This window comes from Galeopterus variegatus, unplaced genomic scaffold (assembly GCF_000696425.1).
Source record: "Galeopterus variegatus unplaced genomic scaffold, G_variegatus-3.0.2 Scaffold3452, whole genome shotgun sequence".
Lineage (NCBI taxonomy): Eukaryota > Metazoa > Chordata > Mammalia > Dermoptera > Cynocephalidae > Galeopterus > Galeopterus variegatus.
In genome coordinates this window covers 213,995-229,358 of record NW_007729563.1, presented here as the reverse complement: position 1 = coordinate 229,358, position 15,364 = coordinate 213,995, and the positions used below count along the sequence as shown (strand labels likewise).

The following is a 15,364-nucleotide window of genomic DNA, read 5'->3' as shown; positions in this document are numbered from 1 at the left end:
AACCCTTGGCTTGGTGTCGCCCGCACCGCGCTCAGCCAGTGAGCGCACCGGCCATCCTTATGTAGGATCCGAACCCGTGGTGGGAGCGCCACTGCGCTCCCAAGCGCTGCACTCTCCCAAGTGCGCCACGGGGCCAGCCCCTATTTGCTTTAAGCCCCAAGGTCTGGAGTAGATCTGGCCATGAGTTGGGGAAGGATGGGGAGAAGGGGTGACAAGTGCAGGCTACACTGCCTGGACATGCCCAGCATCTGCTATCTGGGCCTGTTCTTCTTCACACTGGGCAGTCATTTATCCTTGACCTTTCCTACTAACTATGTTGCTTTCTCTTTCCACAGGTCAAATGGATGATGTACTGGATTATATTTGCACTTTTCACCACAGCAGAAACATTCACAGACATCTTCCTTTGTTGGTAAGTACTCCAGGAGTCAGGGCATTTCAAAGGATGATTTGCCTAGTGTCAGGGGGGAGGCAGGAAAGGGCTGAGACCTCAAATCTTACCTCAGGCCAGAGTTGCAGGGGCAGGGATGTTAATGGGAGTGTTTTTAGCCCATAAAACTTGTTCTTCAAGTAAATATTCATTGAGTGATGATATAAGAGCTGGTATTTTTCTAGGCACTGTAGGCAAGGTAATAGGAATAGACAAAATGGACACAGTTCCTCAATTAGTGGAATTGGTAAAGAAGTATTCATAGGTTTAAAAAAAAGGAATGAAAGAAATGGTACACAAATGTGTACAGTGAAAAGTAAGTTTCCTTCCCACACCAGTCAGTCCCACCGTAACCACTACTTACAATTGTGTATCCTCTTAAAAAATTTATGAGAGCTGGCCTCTGGCTCACTTGGGAGAGCATGGTGCTGATAACACCAAGGCCACAGGTTTGGATCCCATCTAGGGATGGCTGGTTTGCTCACTGGGTGAGCGTGGTGCTGGCAACACCAAGTCAAGGGTTAAGATCCCCTTACCTGTCATCTTTTAAAAAAATTTAAAAAATAAAAAATAATTTATGAGGGCCGGCCCGTGGCTCACTCGGGAGAGTGTGGTGCTGATAACACCAAGGCCACAGGTTTGGATCCCATCTAGGGATGGCTGGTTTGCTCACTGGGTGAGCGTGGTGCTGGCAACACCAAGTCAAGGGTTAAGATCCCCTTACTGGTCATCTTAAAAAAAAAAAAAAAAAAAAAATTTATGTACATATGTGTATGCACACACATACACACACATGCACCACTCTTTCTGTTTTTAACAATAGTATTATACATAACAGTTCTTATTAAATTTATTTTGGAAATACTTTCATATGAGCATAAGTATCTCTACCTATTTTTTAGTGGCCACAGAGTATTTCATGGTATAGATGGAACATAGTGCATTTAACTGATCCCCTTCTGGTGGACATTTAAGTTGGTTCCCATTTTTTTTCTTATAAACAATGTAGCTATTTCCAGCAATGGAGCAATTTAAAAACATAAGGTAGGTCTTTGTATTGAGATATATCTTATCTTTTTTAGTGAAAGAGGCTGTGAATAATATAGGTATCCTGTTTATATCTAAAAAGCATGAGTTTGTGCACATGTGAATGTGTATTAAAAGTAGTGTGAAAGGCATAATTAGTCAGGGTTATTTCTACAACTTGGGACCAAGGGTTTGGTTTTGCATTTGCTCTGTTGTATGAATGTTTTGCCATGACCAACTGTCATCAGAGAAAGATATTTCCATTTTGGAAAAAAAAATTCTTACCCAGAAAGAACAGTATGAACTTACTGTCTGGGATGTCCCAGGCCAAAGAACAGACCTGAATATTACTTCTCTGAATGGGTTTTGGATCAATGGCCTTAGTTATCTTAGTATGTAGATTTTCCCCCTGAAGGAGTCTGGCTCTCATCTCCACTGGGAGAAATAGATGTCTCAGCCATTGTGGCCTCAGGCTGTAGGGAAGGAATCCGGATTTCCTAATTTAACGTGTTTGCGCCATCCTGCTCTGCACTGTGCCCAGATACCACAGCAGACAGTGGATGGGGCTGAGTCTCCTTGAGTGGAGAGGGAACTCTGCTGAGCCATCCCTGTCTCCCCAGGCCCCATGAGGCTGACACCAGGAGCCAGGCCATTTTGTGCAGAGCTACAACAGGTAGGCTCCTGTCTGATTTATGAAGATGAGGATGACGGGCCCGGCCCAGTCAAGACTGTGTCGTTGATTAAATAGATTAAATCTGTCTGCTGCTGGGTGATCTCCTGCCTGCTGCCTTCCTATCCTTCTCTGGAACACCAGTGGGAATAGTGTTATTCTCATGAGCTCTTTCCTGAGAGTACTGGCATTTCAGCCTCTCTGCTTTTTGCTGGGTGGAAATCCTGTCTAGTCATGGCTATGTTCCTCCCTAGTATCTGGAATAAGCCCTTATCCATAGCCCGGGAATTTTAGCATTTCAAACCCAGTAAGCACTCAACAACTATTTCTGGAGTTGATTTGATTTGGGGAGGCATATTCATTTTTTAATGGTACCATAACAAATTACCACAGATTTAGCAGTATAAAACAACACAAATGTATTATTCTATAGATTTTGTAAGTCAGAAGTCCAGGTGGCATCAACTGAGTTCTCTGCTCAGAACGTCACATGGCCAAAGTCAAGGTGTGGGCCAGCCTGGGCTCTGATCCAGAGGCTCTGGGGGAGATTCCTCTTCCAGGCTTATCCAAATTGTTGGCAGAATTCAGTTCCTTATAGTCGTAGGACTGAGGTCCCCGTTTTCTTGACATGTGCCGTCCCCTCCATCTTTAAGCCAACAACAGTGTGTCAAATCTTCTCATGCTTCGAATCTTTGTTGTCTTCCGCTACCAGCCAGAGAAAGGTTTCTGCTTTTGCTTTAAGGGCTTCTGTGATTAGGTTAGGCCCACCCCAGTAATCCAGTATAATCTCCCTATCTTAAAGTCAGCTGAGCAGTGTGTCAAATCTTCTCATGCTTCGAATCTTTGTTGTCTTCCGCTACCAGCCAGAGAAAGGTTTCTGCTTTTGCTTTAAAGGCTTGTGTGATTAGGTTAGGCCCACCCCAGTAATCCAGTATAATCTCCCTATCTTAAAGTCAGCTGATTAGTGACTTTCATGACATTTGCAAAGTCCCTTTTGCCATGTGAGGTAACATTTTCATGGGAGTAACACCCAGGGGAGAAGGTCATGGACCAAAATGCTGCCTACCACGGCAGGACGTTTGCTACCTGGTGTATTTGGAGAAGGTACGTGGGGGTGGGTAGGATCCGCCTCTCTTCCTGACACACGTGGAGGCCTCACTTGCTCCCTCATTTGACCCTCTTGGCTGGAGGTGTCAGGCAGCTTATGGGTGGGAAGTGAGTGTCCCTCGTCCTTCTGGTGGCCTGAGCTCTGCTTCTGCAGAAAAGGGGCTCCTTGGGAACCTTCCCTGCCTGCTTTCGCGCACAGCCTGCTCCTACCCTCACCTGCTTTCTCTTTTTCTCCCCACCTCCAGGTGTTATAGATCATGATCTTCCTCTGGGAGGGTGCTCCCTCTCTCTCCTCCCTCTCGCCCTAAGAACAGGCACAGGACAGGCCCATAAGGGAATGTAAGAGCCCTGCTTCCCTCCCAGGGACATGGGACATGGACACCCGATCAGCAGCTCTGAGCTGTCTTTACAATCCAAAAAAATAAAAATAAAAGGAAGTTTACGTCCTAAAGTGCACCTCTTTGCCTCCCTCTTCACTCATTCCCCTCTTTCCACCCTCCCATAGGGCAGTTTTCTGTTCATTGTTAACTTTTTAAACATCCTATCTTGATGAGAACAGCAATTACAGATTATCACAGGATAGGATGGTGGCTTGTTTCACAAGTTTAGATTTTAAAAGATGATAAAATAATACATGCACGTGGCAAAATTAAATTGAAAAAAATACACTGACAAGTAAGTATCTCTCTTCCCCCAGCCCACAATTGCCCTCCCCAGAGGTGCTACTGTTAAAAGTTACTTGTATTTTATTCCAGAAATGTTCCATACACATTAATTATGTGTATTTGGGACAATTTCATCACACATCCAACCCTCTTAGAATACATCCACCCCTCCAGACTGTCAAGGTGTTGTATGGGGAGGGTGAGGAGATTACAACTGTCCTGCACTCCCAGTGCTGGGCATATGTCTTGGAAGCTGTGGAGGAAATGTGGGGGAGCCCCTTGCCTTTTCTCCTTCAGTACGTGCTAGAGGTCAGTGTTCTTCAAGGGCTTCTCATGACGGAATGAATAGGGTCCTTCTCTACCTCTTGGGTGAAGGCTGGGATGGTGATAGGTGGGCTGGAAGCAGAGTTGGTTGGTGGTGATTGTGTTGGTAGAGCCAAGGGACCCCAATGCCTCAAGGAAACACAGGATCTGAGTGGCTCAACTTGGAGAATCTTGTGACACTTAGCAAAAGCCTGGTTCTGTGTGTAATGATTTCAGAGGCAGCCGACTCCCCCCACCAACACACACAAACTTCAGGGATGGAGATTTGGGGCCTGTAAGTGAGGATCCAGCTTTAAACTGGGGTTAGCACACTTTTTCTGTGAAGGGCAAGATAGAAATATTTTGAGCTTTCAGAGTCATACAATCTTTATTGCAAATACTCAACTTTGCCGTTGTAGCATGAAAGCAACCATAGGCAATACATAAATGAGCGGGCATGAAATGTTTTAATAAAACTTTATTTGTAAGAATAGATGACAGGCTGGATTTGAGCCATGACCCATGGGCTTAAGACCCCTAGATCCATTCTAGCAAGCAGTAGAGACCAGCTCTGACTAACGTAAGGAAAAGAGAAGAAAACAATGAGACTTTGTTGGGAGATGCTGGAATAATTCACAGAACGGAAAGAAAAGCTGAAAAACTGAGACTGAGGGGTGGGCAGGGTCCCTCAGAGACCCTAGCACTGAATCTCAAGGACTTGCTTGTATCTGCTGCCACTTACTCCCCTCAGCACTGTTTCTCCCAGTTGCGAATTTTACTCTCCTATGATCTAGAGATCACTAAGTACTTAGTACTTAGCTGTGATGTAGCGATCATGTTGTACTTACTACTCACTACTAAGTACTTAGTACTTACTGTGATCTGGAGATCACTTGGTATAAACAGAGGCTACCAGGGGCCTGACCATATGTATGTAGGATAGAGGGAAGGGATATAGTCCCAGGGAAGGTGGTCCAAGAGGTATCTCCTACCATGAATATTTGTAGGACCTACTGTGTGCGAGTTCTGTGCAGTCGTTGGGCAACTCATGCAGAGTCAGCACCTCTGGGCAGCCTTTGGGAGAGAAAATCACCTGGGGCACTTCCAACCCCAGTGAGCTACGGGTGCTGGAGTACATCTGTCTCTTTCCCTCTGTCTCATGCTCTTCTTCTGTCCTGAAGTGGTTGGTCCTGGCTGCTTCTTGTCCTCTCTTCTTCCAGGTTGGTGGTTTAGGGGGAGCATTATTTTTTCTCATGCGGTGTATGTGTATGTCCTTCCTCTCTCTTTTCCTCCCTCCCCCCTTCATTTCTTCCTTTCTTTTCTGGCTAAGATGGACAGCCTTTACTCCTACCCAAGAGGTCTCTTGCGACAATAGACAGGTAAGGAGGTTTCCCATTTATGCTCTCTGGAGAGAGGCCTTAGAGTTCAACAGCAGCTCCCAGCTCCTTTGGATACCATGCCCCAAGGGTCAGCTGGCGTCCCAGGGAAGCTTCGCTGGTGGCCAACATACTCCATCTCTAAAGTCATCAGACACATAGATGTCCTCCACTCTCTAAAACTCGAGGCCCACTCAGTCTGAAGGCCATTTCCTCATTTGACTCTGCAAAGGGCAGAGGCCCTCACCCGCCAGAGGATAACCTATAGAGACCTCCGAGAGGTTTGTTTTGGGCCTGTTAAGGTTGAAGTGATGCCAGGTAAATAGTAAAAAGAATTATGAGGTGGACGTTGGTGAGTGACAGAAGATGAAGAGAAATTTGGAGAGAGCCAGAGCCCTTGCCCCCACTAAGACTTTTTTTCATGCTTCCATTGCAACATTGCAGCATTGTTGGGGCTGGGGGGAGGGGGCGTCACCTGGTCCTCTTTGTTCTCCTACTGGATGATAAACCCCTAAGGGTGAGGATATGTCTAACCTAGCTTTGGTTTCCCCATATTGTGCTTAGCACTTCCCTTTTACCTTGTAGCTTTTCAATAGAATTTTCCCAGCTGACCGAATGAATAAAACAACGAATCAATCAACAAGCCAGTGATTATTTTTGAATAGACAAGTGGGGCAGGAAAAAAAAGGAAAGAAATTGAAAAAAAATGTAGGAATTGCTAACAGTAGCACGCAGTCTTGACATTTTGGTTTTGCTACCAAGAAAAGACTCGAAAGGAGCCTACTTTTTTTTTTTTGTCACCGGTAAGGGAATCGCAACCCTCGGTGTGGTGTCGCCCGCACCGCGCCCAGCCAGTGAGCGCACCGGCCATTCCTATATAGGATCCGAACCCGCGGCGGGAGCGTCGCTGCGCTCCCAGCGCCGCACTCTCCCGAGTGCGCCACGGGGCCGGCCCTAAAGGAGCCTACTTTTAACCAGACCTGGAAAGGTCAGGAATTTCCAGGTCAGCTGTAACAGCTTCCCTTTTTTCTTCTCTGGATACTTACGCCACCTTCCTGCCTGAGGAACAACCTCAGGGCACTGCGATTCTTCCTTAACCAGTTAATTTCCCTTGCCCAAGATTCCTTCAGAGGAAGCTCCATCACCCAAGGTGAACAGGGAATACAGAGCAGCTCTCTCTCGTACCAGTCTGGAGCCACCTGGGAGGGCAGCACCCAAATGGGCAGGTCTGGATCCCACCCCTAAACGAAGTCTGCTACCCCAGTTTGTCACTGGAGATGCTCTGTCAGTCTAACAAGAGAAGCCCGGGAAGTGAAGCCAGAAGATTGGGAGGCAAGAAGGTTTTCAAAGGCTGCCAACAGTGTGGATGGGGTACACTAAATACAGAAAGGACCCAAAGGATGAGGAGAGTCTGTAGCAGGGGGCCAAAGAGGGCTCAGGCAGCCCAGAAGGACCATCAGGACTTCGTATGCAAACTCATCCCATAAGCTCTAATCTCATAGCCTGGGGCAGGCTCACAGGTGGCCGTACACAGGGAAGCTGCGGTTGTGGGGAATCGGGCTCTCTTACTCGTGTTTGCATGGAGGGGCAATCTCTATAAATAAGTTGCATAGAAATTCCACTTCTGGGTGTTTTTGCGAGATACATTTTCATGTTTATGTAAAGAAGTACATACAAGGAGGTTTACTCACAGCTCTGCCATGGCAGCCAAAGATTGTAACCATCGTAAATATTTATTCATGGGGCCTGAGTAGATGCTCGTGCACACATATGCAGCCGTTAAGAAGAGTGAGACAGCTCTGCATTGGTATGAGATGTCCCCAGGGTATACTGTTAATTGTGTGTGTACTAGAGGGAACCAGGTATAGGACGGGTGTGTGGAATGCCACTGTGTGTGTATGGGGGACAGATAAGAGTCATATGGTCCATACCTACATGATTGTATATCCTAGCCCTAGTCCACCTCTGGAAGGATGTGCAGGTAACTGATGTTTTTGCTTTTAGAAAGGGACCAGGGGTCAGGGGTGGAAAGGAGACTCTTTGTTGTATACTCCTTTGGACTTTTAGAATTTTTTAAACTATGTGTGTGCATGACCTATTTTTTTAAACTGTGTCTTTTACGTAATAAATAACAGGGCCGCAGTGCGACAGATGCCGTTGGGATGATCTGTGTCTTGTGTTGCCTGACTCATTTGCTTTCCCCTTGTGGCTGGCAATTACTTGTTTGCAAAACAAAAGTTCCTCCATTATTAATCACCAGAGGGCTCAGATGTGGGAGAATCTTGCCTCTGTTCTTTCAGCACCTCCCTCTCTTTTCTGGCTGCGGAACATGAAATAGTCTTGCCATGGAATTGCCCCCCAGTTGCTGAGCCTATCAGAGGCAGAAAGCAGGGGCCAGCGGACCCTGAGAAAGGAGGAGTAGGTGGGGCTGCTGATTTGAGGGGGTTCTGTGTGAGAGTTAAAGAGCCCCAAAATGACTTGCTAGAAATTGCTCTTTTCAATTTTTGGCTCCCTTATCTGGGGAGGATGCCTGGGAAGGAATTCCTTTTCTGGTCCCTCAGACTAGAGTAGGTGACCTTCTGCCTCATAGCATCAGGTTTTAAGGATACCTGGGATTTGTTTTAATTGGGCACGCACACACGGAGATGACTGTCATGGAGGAGGAAGTCTGTACTCACGGATCCCTGGAAACAGGAAGCATGGCACGCAGGGCTGCAAAGGAAAGCACCAGGGTCGGTCAGGAGACAGAGGGAGGAAACAGGGTGAGGGCCTTTATTGTAGCTTCCACAGGAAGGAACAGGCAAGACAGGGTACGCAGGCTTAGGGTTGGCTAGTTTGAATGATTTCTGTGGGCTCTGGGGTGTAGGGGTTGTCTCTGGTTGTTTAGTACCTGGTCCTGGGGTGATTGGGCAGGTGGCTAGAGGCCTGGAACACGAGAGCCCAGTAGAGGGGATGGCTGGAATATGGGCTCTGGATTGGTTAGTTTGCTTGCGAAAGGTGTGCTTGCAGGCCAAGGTGTAGGGGTTGTCTCTGGTTGTTTAGTACCTGGTCCTGGGGTGATTGGGCAGGTGGCTAGTGGCCTGGAACACGAGAGCCCAGTAGAGGGGATGGCTGGAATATGGGCTCTGGATTGGTTAGTTTGCTTGCGAAAGGTGTGCTTGCAGGCCAGTTCTTCACTATCTCTAGGAATTGGCTCACCCTGGGGAGGGCAGTTCCTCCAGGGTCAACAAGGTCCCAGATGTGAAAGTATCAGAATACAGAGAATAAAAAGATATGGTTAATAGGCCTCAGGACTGCCAAATATGGTTGCTCAGGTTGTTCACAGTATAAGGTATCTGGCTGAGGAGGTGAGGCGGGTTGAAATCCAGACCGAGCTCGACTTGCCACACCCACAGACTGCATCTAATATGTTCAAAGGCACCACATGAACTAGCAGAGGCCACCATGGCACTTGTCTCGGGTTGCTGTTCCATGCTATTTGTAGTTATTTCATCAATCTCTGTTTCCATGACTGGACTATCAGTTTCAAAAATGCCAGAATCTTTTCTATGTTTCCCATTGGACTGGAAGCTACAAGAGGGCAGAGATCAGATCTTTGCTCACCATTGTCTCCCCAAAGCTCGGCACAAGCTGGCACGTATAGGTGCTGGGTGAGTGTTTGTGGGACAAATAAATGAATGGGCTCAAATGTACTCAGGACATCAACTCCAGAATTGTATCTTAACTGCATTCCAGACTCTTCTTTCTCTTGGCACCAAAAAGATCAAGATCTGTTTACCTACCATTGACTTGAGTGGGGTGAGTTCCTGGCAAGAGTTGGGTTCCTGTCCCAGCCTCAATTTAGGCCAAGAAGACAGCCAAGAAGGAGAGGCTTTTATTCTCAGTCTGGAGGTTCTTTGGCAACTCCACCCTACTGTAATTCCTCCTGGTGTTTGTGCCTCCTTGGCCACGAGCAAAGAAGGAATGACTGGGTATGCGGTGGGGACATGGTCTTCAGAGCCTGTGGGCTGTGGCTGAAGCCCCAGCTCTAACCCAAATGGATGTAGCCTGGCAGGGCCTTACAGTGATTGCTGGAGAGAACCTGCATTCCTGGCTTGCTTTGGCAACAAAAGAAAATAGGAACCAACTTTCAAAGAGAGGCCTTGGAGTTGTGCTGTGTGTGTGCATAGGTGTGCATACGCCTTCACGGGTGGAGGAAGGAGGAATCTGTGGACATTGCAGCCATGTGTGGGCAGGAGAGGCATGAGGTGTTGTTGCTGAGAACCTACTGGAATGTGTTTTCTGCTCTCTCTCTCCAGGTTTCCATTCTATTATGAACTAAAAATAGCGTTTGTAGCCTGGCTGCTGTCTCCCTACACAAAAGGCTCCAGCCTCCTATACAGGAAGTTTGTCCATCCCACACTATCTTCAAAGGAAAAGGTATTTATTTATTTATGCTGCTCTGCCTTTCACTCCTTCCAACTAGTGAAAAATACATAAAGTGATAAATAAAAAAGGCAGATTATTTTATTGCAGGATTCCCCTTGATGGGCTCTTGTTTACCCCCAACAAGCTGTTCCTTCTAATCTTTTTTTTTTTTTTGGCACACCAGTCAGCTAACAATCTTTTTTTTTTAAGTGTATTTTTTGGACATGTTTAGAAATAGTGGGGGAATTCTCTAAAAGATGTTATTTCTCATTATTCATTGTAAAACATTTACATAAATTCTAACAAAGAAAAAAATTCATTCACAATTTAACCCCCCAAACTGAATTTCCTTCCTTTCATCATGCTTAGCCCCCGTCCTTTTGCAGATATTTTTACATAGACTATTTAAAATTTTACATGGAATATTTTAAAAAATACTTTTTAACTTAACACAGATAAAATATTTGTATTCTGAGATCTTAAACATGATTGTATGTAATTCATTTCTACTTGGTCTTTATAATTACCCGTGATGATAGAACTGTTTATTCCCTTACTGCTAGAAACTTAGATTATTTTTTTTCCTGATATAGATAATTCTGCAGTGAACACCACCATACATGGAATTTAGTTCCTGATTATCTTAGAATAAATTCTTAAGAGAGGAATTATTGGGTCAAAAGATTCAAAACATTGCATGAATTCATTAATTATATTACTTTCTAAACTGATTGGTAGGATTCCTTAACATAAAATAGCACTATAGGTGACTTGATACATTAGTTTCTATCGTTTCTGAAAGTTGAATGCTTTGGACGTCTAGGGGAATGCTTTCGGGAACGTATCAATTGGAAGAGCAGACTACTGTAGACATTTCTAGAAATCCCATTAGGAACTAGGGCCTCAGAAGTGTGGATTTTGAGGAATGGATCCCTTTTGTGACCTAGTTATCAAATCCCTACTCCTCCTATTTCCCTTTCCTCCAATCCTGGGCTCCCCTGAAGCCACCAGTGTGATTTCCCTTGAAGTGAAGGTGACTGACTCTTAAGAGCTGCCAAGAATCACTCCAGAGTCAGTCGGGGGTGACAGTGAGAGGGAAACCTTAAACAGGGACTCCAGCAGGTTGCTGACCCCACCTGCACACCTCAAAGCAAAGGAAATGCACTAATGTACTGAACTTCATGAGGCCCAATGTCATTGTCTTACTGAACTCTGAAATGAGCTACTGTCAATACAAAACAGCATTTTCTTAAACAATGACAACGACAAAACAACCCAAAAGAAAACAAACAAAAACCAAAACAAATACAAAGAATAAGCCAGAGCTGATCCGAATCTGAAATAAGCCAATAATGTACTTGGCTTTGGTCCCTGCAGGAGACCTTGATCCTGTTTCCACGTCACCTTTTCTATGTTGTGTGATGCTGGATGACTCCTAATTTCTGTGTTGATTTCCATATCTGTAAAATGATCTCCCTTATCAACAGAAATAACACCCATTTCTTTCTGCATCCTAATCCCTCCCACCAATATATTACATGGGGTGATATTTGAATATAGATTTAAGTAACTATAAACAGAATTTTAGAACCGTGAGGGCCAACCCCCTCAAGGTAAGGAAAATGACACTGGTTTTCACGTACTGAAACCAGCCCCTGTGTTAGATGCTCTGCAGGAATTACCTCCTTTAATCCTCACCACACTCTACGAGTTAGGTAGTATCATTACCCTCATTTTTCAGAAGACAAAACTGTGTGTAGAGAGGCTGAGTGCTTGCCAAGGCCTGATGGCCGGTGAGTGGCAGGCCTGAGGTTAGAAGCCCAGGATCTGTGTCCTGTAGAGCAGCTGTGTGTGGAATGCCACCTCCGGGGGCCCCTAGAGCCTCCCTAGAAGGTTAGCGGCCTTAGAAACCATGCCAAGGCATTGCTGGGTCAGTAAGTCGCTATTTCTTCAGAATTCCCTTTTCTGCTCCCCTGTACCTCTGTGGTCTCTCTCCTCCTGTCTCCACACACGTACTCAGAGTGGCTGTGGCTCTTCGGGCCCAGTGAGAGTCAGTGACCGGGCAAGCCACCAAGCCAGCACTCAGGAGAAGGGAAAGAGAGCAGAGACTTATCTGAACCTTCCAACTCAGTGTGTCTCTGTTTTTCCTTTCACAGGAAATTGATGATTGCCTGGTCCAAGCAAAAGACCGAAGTTACGACGCCCTTGTGCACTTTGGGAAGCGAGGCTTGAACGTGGCGGCCACGAGGGAAAGAGAGCAGAGACTTATCTGAACCTTCCAACTCAGTGTGTCTCTGTTTTTCCTTTCTCAGGAAATTGATGATTGCCTGGTCCAAGCAAAAGACCGAAGTTACGACGCCCTTGTGCACTTTGGGAAGCGAGGCTTGAACGTGGCGGCCACGGCGGCTGTGATGGCTGCTTCCAAGGTACCGTGCTGGGCCCTGACCCCTGGCTGCGTGAGCACCTCAGTCCCTCCAGTCTGCCCACTCAGCACCATGCAGCTTGCACAGGACAGGCTAAGGATGAGTCGGTGGTTTCTTGTCTTTTTTTGGTTCCTTTTGAAGCTCTGATGGAAAAAATGGTGAATCATGCCTGAGAAAAGTTTCACACACCACACACATGCACACACACACATGTATGAAGTGTCCAACACTAGGAGGCTCGCAGAGCCCCTGAAGCTCACCTGTGGGTCCCAGGTTAAGAATTTCTAAATTCCTTGGAGCTTAGGCCTGGGAGAAAGAGAAGAGGAGGGAGGGAGAGAGTGCTTTTTTGCAACTTCCCAGGGTGCAGTGAGAAAGTCACCTCAACTCCGAATGCACAGGTGGAGAGACTGTCTGAGTGAGTGGGTGGATTCCATGCTCACATGGCCCAGCAGATCCAGGTGAAGGAACTCAGGCTCCCAGAGAGAACTCATCCTTCCAACCTGGAGGATGTGCACAGCAGTGGTAATGGAGGTGGAGGAGCTTTGAAATAAACACTGGTCTTTGGGATATTGTGATGTAAGCATTACTTCTTTTTCTTTTCCATCCAGCCCTGTTCGTGAGTCCCCTGTGTTCCTTCCTAGCTTCTTCTCACATCATATTCTTTGTCATTGTGTCAGTTTCTCATTATATAGTTAGACATAAAAAATTAAATTGGTCAGACATTTCCTCTCAAAGTAAATTCAGCAGATTGTCTAGTGTTCCCCAGTGACAACCCCTGCGTGTGGACAAATCCATATATGGAGCAGGAATCTACCATCGGCCAGGGTGGAGGAAAGGCAGTTATGCTAATGTCTGGGAAGACACAGGAGTGGCTAGGTGAGTCGTATTAGCAAAGGGAACTTATAAGTCCTGGATGGTAATGCAAGGGTTTTGGAGAAGGAGGTGGTGGAACTGTGGAAGGGTTTGGAAGAGGAGGCTTAAAGCAGATCTTGGTGCTCCACAAGCACAGGTGGTTAAAGTTAAAATGGCTCACTTCCGTAATATTCCTGGAACACAGACTTAGCTCCTTAGAAGCATTAACCTTGGGATTGAAGAAAGCTGGGGAAGGGGGGACAATGTTTATTTCCTCAAAACTTTATGCAAGTTGAGAAATACCATATTTGGACTACAGGTGCTTCCACCTCTCGTGTAGTACTCCAGGGAGCCTGGCACAGTGCTCTGTACCCAGCAGAGCCCTGGACAACCTTGTTGATTGCCCCAGGGGATTAGTCAGAGAAATTACCTGAACAAGACACCATGCCAAGCCATCTGTGACTGGAATGACCTTATAATTTATTGTCCAAACCAGGACATGTCTGAGAATGAAAGGGGTGCTATGATAATTACTGTGGGACAACAGGTATAAACCAGGCCTGTCCCAAGCAAACTGGGATTTATGATCACCCTACTCATGTCTTCATTTTAAATCTCTTGGACCCTGCCTGTTTTCTCCCAGAAAATATCCTCAACTCACAAATCAGTTCTCACTCTAAATGTCTACCACATTTAGTCAAAGGGATGCCATGTGGGAAAGACTCTTAGCTTTAGCAGATGAAATGGAAGTCAGGGTATCAAGTGATGAGATGGCGTAATTTCTCCCTCTTTCTTCTGTGCTTTTTTCCACCTTTGATGGCTCCCTGTAAAGTATGGCAAATCAAAATTGACACCAGAATGTTTCATTATTTTAGTTATTATTCTAGTTATAGTAAGTTTCCATTCATATTGTCAGAGCTAGGGCTAAGACCCTTTAAACCCTTTGTGCAGACTGGGTCACCAGACCCCTCACACGCAGGTCCATGCTAAGTAAATGGGAAAGATTCCAGGAGCTGTTGGCAGATGACACGAGCTCAGTCCTCAGCAGCAGCTGCAGCTTACAGGTCCGGTAGCTTACAGGCCTGGCAGTGGCGATGGCCTTGTGGAGGGTCCCAGGGCCACTAGCAACAGCCTCCAGCAGCAGTAGTGGCATCCCCATGGCCCCCTGGGACATCCCAGGAGTGGGAGGTGCTATGGATCAGAGCCACTCGTCCTTTATACTTAAGTCCATAACCCAGGACACCTGGATGCACATGTGCAATTACACTAGATGATAACCAAGGAACATCTGAGCACAGGTGTCTAGTTACATCAAATGCTCAGCAAGATTCTGAACATCTGAGGGGCCCTGACCATTTTCCTATATTTTCCCAACACTCCCCAGGTGGAAGCTATGGAGCTTGAACAGAAGAATGAAAGATCTTTTGACTACACTTTTAGTTAATCCTGTTTGAAATAATATTGAGCCCTGAGCCCTTTCCCTAGTAAAAGTAATGTTTGCAGGTTTTGAGTTTTTTTAATCATCATGAAGTGTGAAAAAACTTTGTAAACCATATCTTATACAATATATGTTATACAAATATAAGTTATAAAAAAACTTACACAAATAAGTTCTTATTAATGTTCATATTAATATTTTATCTTATAACTGAAAAAGATAAAACAAAAAAATTAGACAAGAGAAATTTCTCCCAGGGCAATTAACCCCCTTCCATCTCTAATTTTCCCCAAGGTCGAACTCCTATCCCCAGGAAGTGCAGATGTATCTTTTCTTTCAGTGAAAACTGCTCCGTCTCCTTCCCAAAGACACAACTTCTCTAGCACCTTCTGTCTGAGCACCCCTAGTCTCTTGGCTGGTTCTGCTCCTATATTAGCTGTTTCCTACCTATAATTCCACCCACAGGGAAAATTGAGCCTCAGGCCTTTTTAAGACTAGAATTGGAAATCTCTCTCTCTCTTTTAAAAATACTGCTCTGGAAATTCATTTGTTAAGCAAAACACATTCTCACATGAAAGAGAAACCGTAGGGCCGGCCTGTGGCTCACTCGGGAGAGTGCGGTGCTGATAACAGCAAGGCCACGGGTTCAGATCCCATATAGGGATGG

General features: G+C 45.8%; 1 protein-coding gene across 1 annotated transcript in view; it reads left to right on the top strand.

Annotated features, from left to right (window-relative positions):
- Positions 1–335: 335 nt before the first annotated feature.
- REEP1 (receptor accessory protein 1) overlaps positions 336–15,364 on the top strand; it is a gene marked incomplete at its 5' end in the record, with an annotated part of 34,371 nt that continues 19,342 nt past the window's right edge. The window contains 3 exons of the mRNA XM_008585100.1: positions 336–412; positions 9,876–9,996; positions 12,297–12,410. Coding sequence (XP_008583322.1) covers positions 336–412; positions 9,876–9,996; positions 12,297–12,410 — 312 coding nt within the window. The remainder of the gene's footprint in view (positions 413–9,875; positions 9,997–12,296; positions 12,411–15,364) is intronic.